This window comes from Rissa tridactyla, chromosome 10, assembly GCF_028500815.1.
Source record: "Rissa tridactyla isolate bRisTri1 chromosome 10, bRisTri1.patW.cur.20221130, whole genome shotgun sequence".
In the NCBI taxonomy this organism is placed as follows: Eukaryota; Metazoa; Chordata; class Aves; order Charadriiformes; family Laridae; genus Rissa; species Rissa tridactyla.
This window is the reverse complement of record NC_071475.1, coordinates 390,477-402,633: the sequence shown is the minus strand read 5'-3', so window position 1 is coordinate 402,633 and position 12,157 is coordinate 390,477. Positions and strand designations below refer to the sequence as shown.

General features: G+C 41.1%; 1 protein-coding gene across 2 annotated transcripts in view; it reads left to right on the top strand.

Moving 5' to 3' along the window:
• The first annotated feature begins 6,311 nt into the window (after positions 1 to 6,311).
• Positions 6,312 to 12,157, top strand: part of TKT (transketolase) — a 28,745-nt gene continuing 22,899 nt past the window's right edge. For both annotated transcript variants that reach the window (XM_054216780.1, XM_054216779.1), the window contains exons 1-2: positions 6,312 to 6,576; positions 11,896 to 12,013. In XM_054216780.1, the coding sequence (XP_054072755.1) occupies positions 6,470 to 6,576; positions 11,896 to 12,013 (225 nt within the window). In that variant the 5' untranslated portion in view covers positions 6,312 to 6,469. The remainder of the gene's footprint in view (positions 6,577 to 11,895; positions 12,014 to 12,157) is intronic.

Below are 12,157 nucleotides of genomic sequence, written 5' to 3'. Positions count from 1 at the left end.
GAAGTCACTGTATTTTTGCACATGTGGAGGGATGTGCTGGTGATGCATAATGGCCTGCATAATTAGAGAATGCTTTGGCATAAATCCATCTCATCCATTCTTGAACAGTTCCCTTCTTGAAGGGCTTCTAATGCAGCTGTTCTTTCAAAGGGCAAGAATAGTCAAAGCCTGTCGTGTTGCAGTGAACAAGCTGAAGGAAACTTTGGTTTCTTTCTTTCCACACGTATTACAGCACAAATAAATCCTGCTTTATTTGGTCATTATAGCTGTGTCTCCTACCTTCTTTCTAAATTTACGTAACCTATGAAAGCATTGCTGTTTGAGACATTTCTCTTAGCATGTTATTGATGATAACTTTACTCTTTTGATTTTATCAAATTCAGTTATTTGAATATAGATATTAATTTAAACAGGATCTAAAGTGACTAATAACTTCCCAGCTTGTTTGAAAAGTAAGTGTTATGGAAGCTGGATTATTAAGAACCAAATAGGGAAAGCAAATGTGATGAAGTGACTGTGGAACATTTATGTATTCAATAGATCTTTCAAGTATAGATGCAAGCAAATACTTAAAACTCCTACTACATAAGTATCTTATATTTATGTTAACAGATAAAATTTCAACAAGTGAAGAATCAGTTTGTAAATTTACAAAAAAATTGTAAATAATATTATTAATAATATTAGCAATTGGTTACATGAAACTAATCCAAATACCCACATGTATTGCTGTATTAGCATTACAAATGTCAATTAAAATATTGTAATTTTGTTGCATTGATAGCAGAAATACTTCCCTAAATATCCTCAAATAGCAGAGCAATTAGCAAAACCAGTCACAGCGAATTCCTTTGACTATGTGAGACATGCAATGATTTGTTTTCTCTCTGATAGACTACATGCTAGATAGGGATAAACAAGTCTCTATAAAACCTGTCTCAACTTATTTGGCTTAACCTGAATGATTTTTCATCTGTCATAAAATTGCCATAAGATTTTGGGAACTGTGCAAATTTTGGTCTGTTTTCCACTCTTTTTACTAGATTACATTTTGTTTAGAGGCAATATAAAAATTACTATGACTTTAAAACTGTTTTTATCCAGCATTTGGCTGCCCATAGCTCAAAATTGGTCTGGTCTGTTATGAAGCTTTCCATAAACATTTTTCCTTTGGCGGATTACTTTGTCAGCTGTATTTGAGGAGAAGGTTACAGTTGAGTTGAACAACGAATATATTCTGTATGTATGTGTCTCTTTCTTGCTCTTATGGACTTCAAAGGTGAATTCATTTCCCTGTCTGGATATTTCTGGATCAGGTGTGGCATGAGAACCTTTCATTTTCCAGGTTGCTGGTTATAGCTGTCTGTAGCCTGCGTAGCAGAGACAACTGCTGTTCCATGGAAACTAAAGGATGTTTAAAGTGTTTTTCATGCTCCAATTGGAACTGCAGAGCTGATCATTATTTCACAGCCTGCTGAATATTCTTTTCACAGGGTGTTTACTTGTGTGCACTTGTGCTTAACTAAAATCACTTGCTATCACTGACAAAAGAACAGAATTTGTTTTGAGTAAGATATGACAGTAGGGACTGAATCTCTGGAAAAGCTGTGGCACCAGATTTGGTGTAAGAATGTACCACATTTCCATACACCAGACTGCAATGATTGGAATTCCAGCTCATAACTTGTCTTTTTTGAGGTACCCTGCAAATGAAATGAGCCCCTGTACACTATACAGAGATGTTCAGGACTGCAAGGTTACAATCCGTGCCAGCAGTGGTCGGCAGATTGCAGTAGTTTGGAGTCTGTACAGTGCTTCAACTGCAACTGCAAGCCCGTTGGTCTCCTCCCATGCCTGTACTTGTTTTCTTTTCTTGCTATTGTTTGTATTTTGTAGGTGCTGACCTACCTAACCACTCAGCGTTCTTACTAGATTTGATTTTTGGAATCTCTTTCAACAACAGTTTTTAAGGCAAAATTGGGCATATAGCCCCATAGTAGCTCACTGGCTGGATTTCAGCAGTGCTGAGTGCAGGCAGCTCCTGATCTGGTAAACAACGTTGCATCTACTTATGTCAGCAAGGCATTTTTGCAGTATCTCAGCAAATGACAGCCATAGCTCAGCTTCCATGCTTCTACTGCACATAATGCCCTGACTGTGCAATGTGTGGAGGAGGGGATGGAAAAATCCAATTGTCCTGTGTATGTATTTAAGAAGCCATCTAGTCTAGTAGTTAATACTGAAGCTAATGAGATATGATTGTATATACTGAAGCAAGACTGTTTGTGCATTCATTTGCATCATGTTTTAATCATACTGTATGTGGTTCCAGAGGCAAACGCCAAGAATGTGGAAGAAATGTTGACTGTTGTACACGATGTATACCGTGACTTTAGCTATTGCTTTACGGTCCATTACACTTCGTCCAAGTTGCAGAAATAACATGCCACTTCAGTAGATCAAAGCGGAGGCACTGACACAAGGTGGAATTTCATCCTGTGTATGCTTGAGCTGCTGTTTTAACAACATAATACCATAAATAAGCACTCAGTGATGCAGCATGAGGATTCAGGGAAAGGAGGGTAAGTTGTGGGCAGTAATCTCCCAATGACATTACCTAAACTAAGTCTATCTTAAAGTCTTTCTACCCTCCAGATAACAACGAAGGAAACAAAGTAAGTTATGAGCCATAGTAATACTGGTCTTAACTGGATCATCCCCCTTATTTTCTTACAGGAGGGAAAAAAGAAAGCACCATATGTCCAGCCTGAGAAGGCAGTTGATAAGATTGCTGTTGCTGCAGTACACTTGGGAGACAGTTTGTTAGGGACCCATCCTTACAATGAAGAGTCAGGAGTGCATCTTCACTATAATCACAGAGACTTGATCACAGACCTTACTCTTCAGCCAAAGAATGAAATCAGCCTGGACCAATAAAAGCAAAATTGAGGCTATCATCTACTGAATTGGAGGGAAAATGAAGGACACTGACTAAGGAGCAGGGAGTGACCAAATTTCATTTTAGTTGAGTGTTATCTCACTTTGTCACTACTAATGATGTATGCAGAGAGAAACAGTAACAGCCTGTCAATGCTTACATCTTAATCACACTGTATTTACATAAAATATGGAGTAAATTAATCTATGACAAGCAAAAACATAGTATAGAAATTACTGGTTTGTCTGTTTTCATGGTGCCTGCTTCCATTATGAAGTTTTTCTACTGTGTTTATAGATACTACTAGCCATCCAGAAGGATGAAGCACCCATATCTCTAAAATAAGCTTTTTGTTTCCTGATGCAAACGTGGTTTTTGGAAGTTTCAGAAACATGCTTTCTGCAGCCGAAACTGGAAGGGTGTACAGCTATGTTTTCTTAATGTATCTTCAGTCAACACTGAATGCTGTGGAGTTCGGCATCATTCCCATTATTTCACTTATGCTTAGTCTCATTGAATTGATTTCATGCACCTCTTCTAAACTGCAGATTAGGGTAGACCAAGTTGTCCTGTCTAACCTTGCTTAACTGACATGAAGTTATCCGTGTCACTGAGATGATGGTTGAGCCAGCTGTCAATATCTGCCTAAAGAACAGTGTTTATACTGCAGGTGTGATAGAAAAAATGCTATCCACTGCCTAGCACAGCCAATATTTTAACAACTGCTCTTCATTAGCAAGCATGGAGCAGAGCTCATGCTAATAAATGCTGCTGTGCTAACAACTTGGTTCTGTAGCTTCGTCTGTATTAGCAGGTAGGAGATTCCAGTATAGCAGGTCTATAGAGCACATGAGACTGTGCTGGAGACTCAACATCCACACTATGTGTGTTTTTTGAGTTCTGCTCCAGACTAGCTCTTGTCTGTCCTGTTGGACAGAATGCTCATTAATGGCTGGGGGGTATTAGCTGCGTTCTCAGACTGAATCTTCTGTTTCATCTTTATTTGAAAGGAATCCAGTTAATGAGCTCTGAGACTGCTCTGCAGGGCAAGCCAAAGCACAGTAAGCAAGGATGATCAGCAGACTTGATCCAGGACTGTAATTCTGGCTCAAGCTACTTACCTTCTGACCATACGGCGGCAGACAGAATCAAGTGTGGTGATGCCTTGAAAAGGGTTAAGAGGTAGTGGAAAAGATGCAAGGAAGGACAAAGGAGAAGAGAAAAAGTTGTGTAACTTGCTTGGAGAGGTCGGTAACCCTCACTCATCAAGATTAGACTGATTTTAGGCCAATTTGAGGCTATGGCACAGCCAGATTCCTAGCAAGATATTTGCTAGTATATAGCAAGTATAAGATTCAGTTAAGGATCTTTTATGGGGAACTTAAGGTTTGAACTTACTGTTACTCCAATAGTTAAGGTAGGTTTTATAGTTGAAAATCTGAAAAGGAGGAGCCCTAAATCAGTAATTCTCTTGTACGTGCTACTGCAACTCCTGAGACCTTCCATAGTCCCCCTACTGACCGTATTCCTTTGGGTATTGTAGCTCCAGGAGGACAAAAGAAGTCCATGTATTGTTGAACTAAAGTGGATTTAAACAGGAATATTGTGGAGAAAGTGCTACTAAGAATGGCTGTTGCTTGTCTCCACCATGTCTGACAGTCCTTTTCCGTTTCCTCAGGCAGGACCTCCTTGCTATTATTTTCTACACAACTACCTAATTTCAACTACACAGTATTATTTAATTTCCAAGTAGCCATTTAGACATAGCATGTTACAGGGTATACGATGTGTCTTTCTGTACCATGAGACAGGAACAGATCTGCACAATGACCCTCAAAGTGCATTAACAACTTCAGTTCTTGGCTTTCTGCTCTAAGGGGGGCATTGGTCTGCCAGTGGAAGCTCTTGGCATTATAGGCCATGTCTTCAGAGTTCCTAAGTTTAAACCAAGGCTTATGTGATTCTCATCAGGCTCTTCCGTATCCCAATTTTATTCTCTCTATCGCTTCAAAGTGTATTACTGAAATGAAAAGATTTGGGTAACTGCTTTTGCTTCTGCAAAAAAAGAAAATAAAGTACTTGGTCTACCTAATTATTTTAAAGTAGAGTACAGAGCAAATGGCAGTTGCAGCAACTAACCTTTGTATAGCGCTCCCTAAAATGAACTCTGCCCTTTGCTACTGTCGAGTTTGGTTGTTTGTTTTTTCCTTTTTCCTGGCATATAGCCTGTGTCCAGCCTAGTTTCTCTTCTGAGGTCCTTTATTAAAAGGATATTTGAAAAGACAACTGATAGACCAGTTTAATAAAACAGTTAAGATAAAGGAATGGTGCCTGCTTTTATTTCTTCCAACAAAGTGGTTAATTTGTGGAAGAAAGTTTTTTATCTTACCTTGCTAAGAGTTTCACGTGTTACTTTCTAGCTGCAATTTGACAAGTGAGCATGGATACTTTGTAAATACAGGTGGCTTCCTTTGTTTCTGAAATCCAAAATCTTCAGACTCTTGAAGGTAAAGGTGTAGGGGTTTTTTACTGTTAGATGGTACGCATTCAGATGATGATAGCACTAGTTTACGAGATGTACCAGTTGATGTTTAAAACAGATTTTAAAAATATATTAGTATTTTTAAATCCTATAATACAGCTTCCCAGACAAACTACTAGGGGACAGAACACCAAAATACATGGAGAGTGCAGTAAAGGAATACCAGGTTTCATGAGCAAGATGTGAAGTGTTTGATTTTTATTTTTTTTTTGTTTCTGTTGACATCTGTTTAAACTCCTTTTTTTCAGATTGTGACTTCTAGTGCTACTCGAGCTTTCTAGAACAAATACGAAATATTTAACTTGCCCGGTTCACTCTGTTAGCTTTAATGTCATAGTGTTCAGAATTGCTAGACAAAAATGTATTTCCTGATTGATGGCTGGTGAAGACAACCTTTTATGCAAAAGTCCCTGTATTTGTAAAATTTTTAAGTGTATATTATAGGAATATGAATTACTTCTTGACAGGAAGCCAGATCGGGTAATTCTGTTACTGCTTCTGACAGGAACAGGCCTGACGTGGGAACCCACTGAAATAGTTATCGAACAGCGCAAAAAAACGGTGGAAAAACGCCGCTTACCAGCCCCTTCCTCTCAGCCCGGCGGGCTCCAGCCCCACCCCGCCCTCAGGGCCGCCCCCACTTACCGCCCACGGCTCTGTGAGGGGCCGCCGCGCCGCCCCCGACTCCCCGGCGAGGGAGGGAAATGGCGCCCACAGCAGCCTCCTGGCGCCGGCAGGGGGAGCCGGCGGCCCCGCCCGCCCCGCCCCTCCCCTCCTGCGGAAGGCGGTGTGCGCGGCCGGGCCCGGCACAGGCGGGAGGCGGGGCGGCCGCCCGCCCGCCCGCTCTCTCTCCCTCTCTCTATCCTCCCTCAGCGCACGGCCCGGCTGAGGCGCGCTGCCCACAGCCCTCGCGGAGCGCCGCCGGCCCAGCCCCAGGTGCCACCACCGCCCGAGCCCCGCTGCCGCCGCGGCCCTCCCGCTTCGCCCCCATGGAGGATTACCACAAGCCCGACCAGCAGACCCTGCAAGCCCTGAAGGACGCGGCCAACCGGCTCCGCATCAGCTCCATCAAGGCCACGACCGCGGCCGGCTCCGGGTGAGTGAGGCGGGCGGGCTGCCCTGCGGCGAGCCGTGCTCCCGCATCTCGGCTCCTCCATCCGTTCAGCGGCGGGGAGGGGCGGCCCCGCGCTCCCTCAGCCCGTTACCCGCTGCCCGGGGACACACCGGTGTCTCCCGAGGGCAGATCCCTCTCCCCTCACATCCCTCGCTCTCTGCCGAACGCCGAGCGAGCGGGGACGCCGGGGGCCCGCCGGTGCCTCCCGCCGGCGGGCTGAGGCGGGGATGGGGAGGGACGGCACCGGGGGGTCGCGGCCATATCCCTTGTACCGCCCCCCCCAGGATCCCTTTGGCATGTCGGGGGCTTCGGGCGAAGCCGGCTGGTGTGGAGGTGCTACCTTGGGAAATGGCGGCCGCGGGCGAGGTGTGGGGCTCCCGCCGCCAAAGGCCACCAGGCCCGGCCCGGCCCCGGGGGCGACAGCCGCCCCGCCGCGGGCCACCTTCGGTCTCCGGGGCCGGGGGGTGTTGTGACTGCGGGGAGAGGCCGGGAATGCTAAGTTGATGCAGGACTGAAAACCAAAGAATTTATGCCTGAGGCGCGAGCGGTTTCTTTTTCATTTCGTGCCCGTCAGTTGGAACTAATTCTGCACAGAATTTCAAGTGAGCCCAAGCGGGATTATCTGTGAAATGCCCGCGGTCTCAAATGGGCAGTTTATTCAGGCCTCTGGACAGGATTTAGTGTAGGCTCTGATGTGTGCAGATTCCAGGGTTATCCTTCCTTTGATCGTGCTTTACCTATGAAAAAAAATCACTGCAAACAATCTACTTTTACTCATGTAAAATTAAAGCCATTTTTTTCTGCTTGAATAATACATTTGAGTGCTTCCACATAGAAGTGCTGGCCTTTTTTCTTTTTTTTTTAATATCCTATCTTGTTGCAATTTCCTCCTTTGGACCTCATTGAAACTGGCTGTAGCGTTTTAAAAAAAAAAATAAATAAAGTTTGAAGGGATCCTTTGGATGCTGAGGTTTGTGTGGAGAAAGGCGGTGTGCAGGATGTTTTAAAGCTGCTTCTTTGAATTGCCTTACACTTTCCACCCTGTGCCTGGCATGGGCTACCTCACATGGCTGTTCCTCAAAGCATACAGAAACTGAACTTTACTCGTTCCTTTTGCGTACAGCAAATGAAAATGCAGCTTTGGTTCGACCTGTAAAATGGAGCGTTGGGATACTGGGAACCTCTCAGCTAGCCAGGGGAGTGGGTTTTTACAAAGCCGTAGCTTGTTTGGTCCAGTCTGAAGAGAGAAATGCAGGGTACCCAACAATCATCACTCCTCTAATTCTTGATTTGTTTCAAAGCTGCGGTGTACAGGCAGTATTACAGAAGCCTGTGTGAAATAGTAGGTAAGAAAAATTGTGCTAAATTGACTTCGTAGAGCTTGGGCTTCAGTCTTGAGCTTCTAGTGTGTGTTTTAAGCAAGCCACAGAGATGTATGGTATTTACAGATAAAATTATTTCTCCGTTTTGTCTGATGTGCTGTTAAAGAATAAAGATCTTGCTACAGCCTTTGCTTCTCTTCTCTACAGCTTTGCATGCAGTCCATGAAATTCAATAGTAGAACAGTTTTCCCCACAGTGATGAAGAAACAGTAAAAGTAGTTTTACTCAAGTTTTTTTTCCTGGTTCATGTATGCTACAATAGTGACTACTTCTTGCACAAAGGCAGTTCATTAATCACAGTGGCTTAAGAATAAGCGCTAGAGTTGTGTAGAGTCTGAAGTTATTATACAACCTGATAATGAGCAGATTATGAAAGATGGGCTCTGGAGGGAAGATTCTGTTGACAAGTCATATATTTTCTTAATTAATAAGGTTTGGTTGCCAAGATGATGGTGTAGTAACATGCCTAAAAGAAAAAGACGTTCAGAGCCTGTTGCAGTGTGAGGCAAATCACATACGTTTCTAAAACAGCTATACGTTATGAATGTGTTTTCTAAAACCTGAGTGAGACAGTAAGGTTTGCTTAAATTGCTGGTACACGCTAAGAATATAGGAAGATGTTTGAATGCAAGTTAAATTTAAATAGAAGGTTACAGTTAATAAAAAAAAATGACCTTGTTAAGGAAATTTATGTTTGTTGAAGGTGTAGTTTGTAAAACTGAAGGAAATACTTGCAATAAAAGCACTTCAAACGAAACAGGACCTGCCTACTTCTTTGAAGGAAGTAGTTTCTGTAAACTGTGGCATATATTGCAACAGAACAAGTGGTTCTGTGGTAGAACTGATACACCAATTTTTGCAGTCTTTACTTGCACTAACTTTGGTTAAAGGAAGTGCAGTCTTTGTCTGGACAAGAGCTAAAAGGTCAGGTAATCTGATCCCAAAGATGCTCAAACATATAACTTTGAGTACTTTACCAGCTGTAGTGGAGAAATTCAGTGAACTGAAAAAAAAATTTGTGCTTAAAATGCCTTTGGTGGTGAAAAAATTTGATTAAGTTAGTTGTAAGGATTGAACATAATTGCTTTTGGGTGTGGAAGAAGTTTTTCTTTTAGATAAGTGGTGCAGACACTTTAATCAAAACTGGTAGAGTCTCTTTTGTAGCTAATGATAAATTTCTGCAGTTTTTAAACAGTGCATAACTTCCTAGAATTATTAGATGGTTGAATTCTTAAAGTGGAAGTTGCAAGAGTCTCTTTAAGAGGCGGTTCAGTTTCATAACATGGTATGATCACTTGTTGCAAACTCTTTTCTTTCATTTTTTTAGCTTTTCTCTTTCACTCAGTATGCCATTTTATCATTCCACCACTGTTCTTTTTATTTGAAATATGTAGATGGAACTAATATAAATTGATGTAGAGTAATAAAAAAAACCCCAAAAAACCACAAAACTACGTTGGAGTAATTATTCTACTCTTGAGTCACATGGATCCAGGATTTCAGAGTTCCAATGTACTTTAGTTTGGTTTCCTGCTAACGGGCTATTTTTCAAAGTTTAAGGCAGTTCTTCAGTGGAAGCCATCTGGCAGAGGAGCGTGTTAATCAGACCGCCGCCGCAAAGTTCTAGGTTGTTCATCGGTCAGGAACAAAATGCGGAAGACTGTGTGAGAATAGTGGCGATGACTTGCTGTGGGTTTTTTCTCCGCTTGTACAAGTACTCCAAATGCACTCCTTAATGAGGAGTTCTTTTAACTCCTTAGAGTTAAACTTATTTAACTTATAAACTCTCCTTAGAGAACTTATTAGAAAAGTATGAGTTAATAGAAGACCAGTAGCTGTAGTTGAGCTCTATTTAAAGAAAATTGTGTAGTTGATTTTAGAATGATTTCTGAGATCCGATATGTAGTTAAATTTGGGGTGACTTCTGTTAGTAGCAAGTAATTTAATTAACCTGTAGTTTTAACAAGATTCTTTTTTTTCAATTTTCAGGTAATTTATTAAAATTTTCTACCTTTTTTTTTATTTCCACATGCTACCATTTTAGGTTGTTTAAAACTTTTTTTACCAAGACCAGGAGTTCATAGAAGTATGGTTAAGTATAAAGTTAATAAAATTAAAGGAATGAAAGCTTTAAACAAGCATGTAAGGCTTATAGATTAACTCAAATACATAAATATTTACTAATATGTTTGAACCATGGTTTAAAGCTAATTCTTCTGGTTCCCTGTGTGTGAGTACTTACTAAGGGATGGACACTAACCGTAATTCATATTTTGCTAGTGTTCTGCATGTTCTTCTCTTATTTCAGCACCGGGATGTTGGGAGGGAAGGTTTATTACTACCAGAAGAGAATATTCTGATTAAAGTTCTAGTGAAAGTGTTGTCTAATCCTAACATGCATGGTAAATGTACCTGCGGGAAACGAAATGTGACACTTTCATAGTAAGTTTGTCCTGTTTTACAGTAGGGTCAAATATTTTAAGAGTATTGTTTTAGAGATGAAAAATAAACATTGGTAGAAGAGAAACTGAGATGACACTGCAGGTTATCTTCAAAGCTGGTGCGGATTTCTGCAGCTGTGACCTTCTTACTCTTCATCATTCACTTTCCTGTGCTTCAGTAGCAACCACTGATGTAAAGAATGATCCTATTTACACCAGTAAAATCTGAAAAATGCTACTTTCCGCACTCCATAAAGGTTTTTAAAGAGCTTTCTTACACTTTTTAAGCTTTACTGAAAAGCCAAGGCTGATACACTCAAGCGGTCAAGTACTGCCATTCCTTCAAGGTGCATAAGAACTAAAATGATCATGATTAAAATTACATTAATACAGATAAATAAAAGTAATTGTGTGCCCCTCTATTACACTTCAAATGAAATATATTCCTTGTATGGGAATAACTCAATATTTGCCACTTGGAAGTAACCCTTTTCAGGTAACTTTGTATTTTCTTGTACATAACTATGGAATATGGCATAGTGGCTTCTGAAATGGGCCTGTGTATTTCTAAGGCAAGTTATAGTTGAAGTATTAACTTGTGCTACTGTTGAAATAGGTTGCAAAAGTCGTCCCAGATAGTCCACTGAGAGGAACTATCCCAGATACTTATAAATGTTTGATACACCAACTGCTTCAATATTTCAAACCGATAGAGGTGTAAATGTAGAAAATTTTTGTTCCTCTCTTAGTCAAAGATTAAGGAAATTAGTGTTTTACAATGTGTATCTGGGTGTTTACTGGAGACAGTGAATTTCTGTGTCCAGTTTCAGTATAAGATGAAATGCAAGAATTGTATTACTCAATGTCCCCTTGAGAAATCAGAATTCTAGTTCTGTCAATTCTAACAGTAAAAATAAATGTATTTTAAAAATTGTATTCAGATTATATAGCTCTAAATGTTGCAGAACTTTCTGCAAAAATTAATCCTGCGTTACCAATCCCTGCCTATGCAACGCGGCCTGAACAAGTCATGATGGCCACACTTTTAATTTAGTGAATAGTTAAAGTACTGTGGAAACGTGTCTTTGCTTCCTCTGCATCAGTGTGAATTTCTGTGGTCAGATAAATCAGTAGAGTGTGATTTCAGGCACAGGGTCATACTGCTTCCTGTGTGTCACAGTCACTGATTAGGGTGGTGTTCCTTGGCACGAAGAACAACAGCGAGCTCTAAAAGATGTGTCCTGGAGCTGTCACCAGGGTCTATCTTTTAACATCCACTCTAACTAGATAAGAAGGCTCCCTTTGTCTCAAAGTACAACTAATTGGGATAATGGTAGATGAGATGGGTTATCAAAAACACTTAAGGCTGTGTATTTTAATATTGAGGAGTAGGAGACTGGTAAACTGATGTTTTAAAGATACTGTCCTGAGCAATCAATAATGAGAAGTGGTAATCTTGGGTCTGTCTTGACTTGTAGCCACCCTACATCATGTTGCAGTGCAGCAGAGATTATGTCTGTGCTGTTTTTCCATACCATGAGGTACAAAGTGCAAGATCCCAGAAACGCCAGCAACGACCGGTTTGTTCTTTCCAAGGTAAAATCATAACTGTTGTGCTATACTGTTGCAGTCTGCTAGTAAAGAACTGTCTTGTAAATTAAATTGACTTGTCTTCCTTGACTTACTCTTACTTACCCTTGCATCTACACAGAAGTCTGGAAATATTTGAGAGCTTGGAAT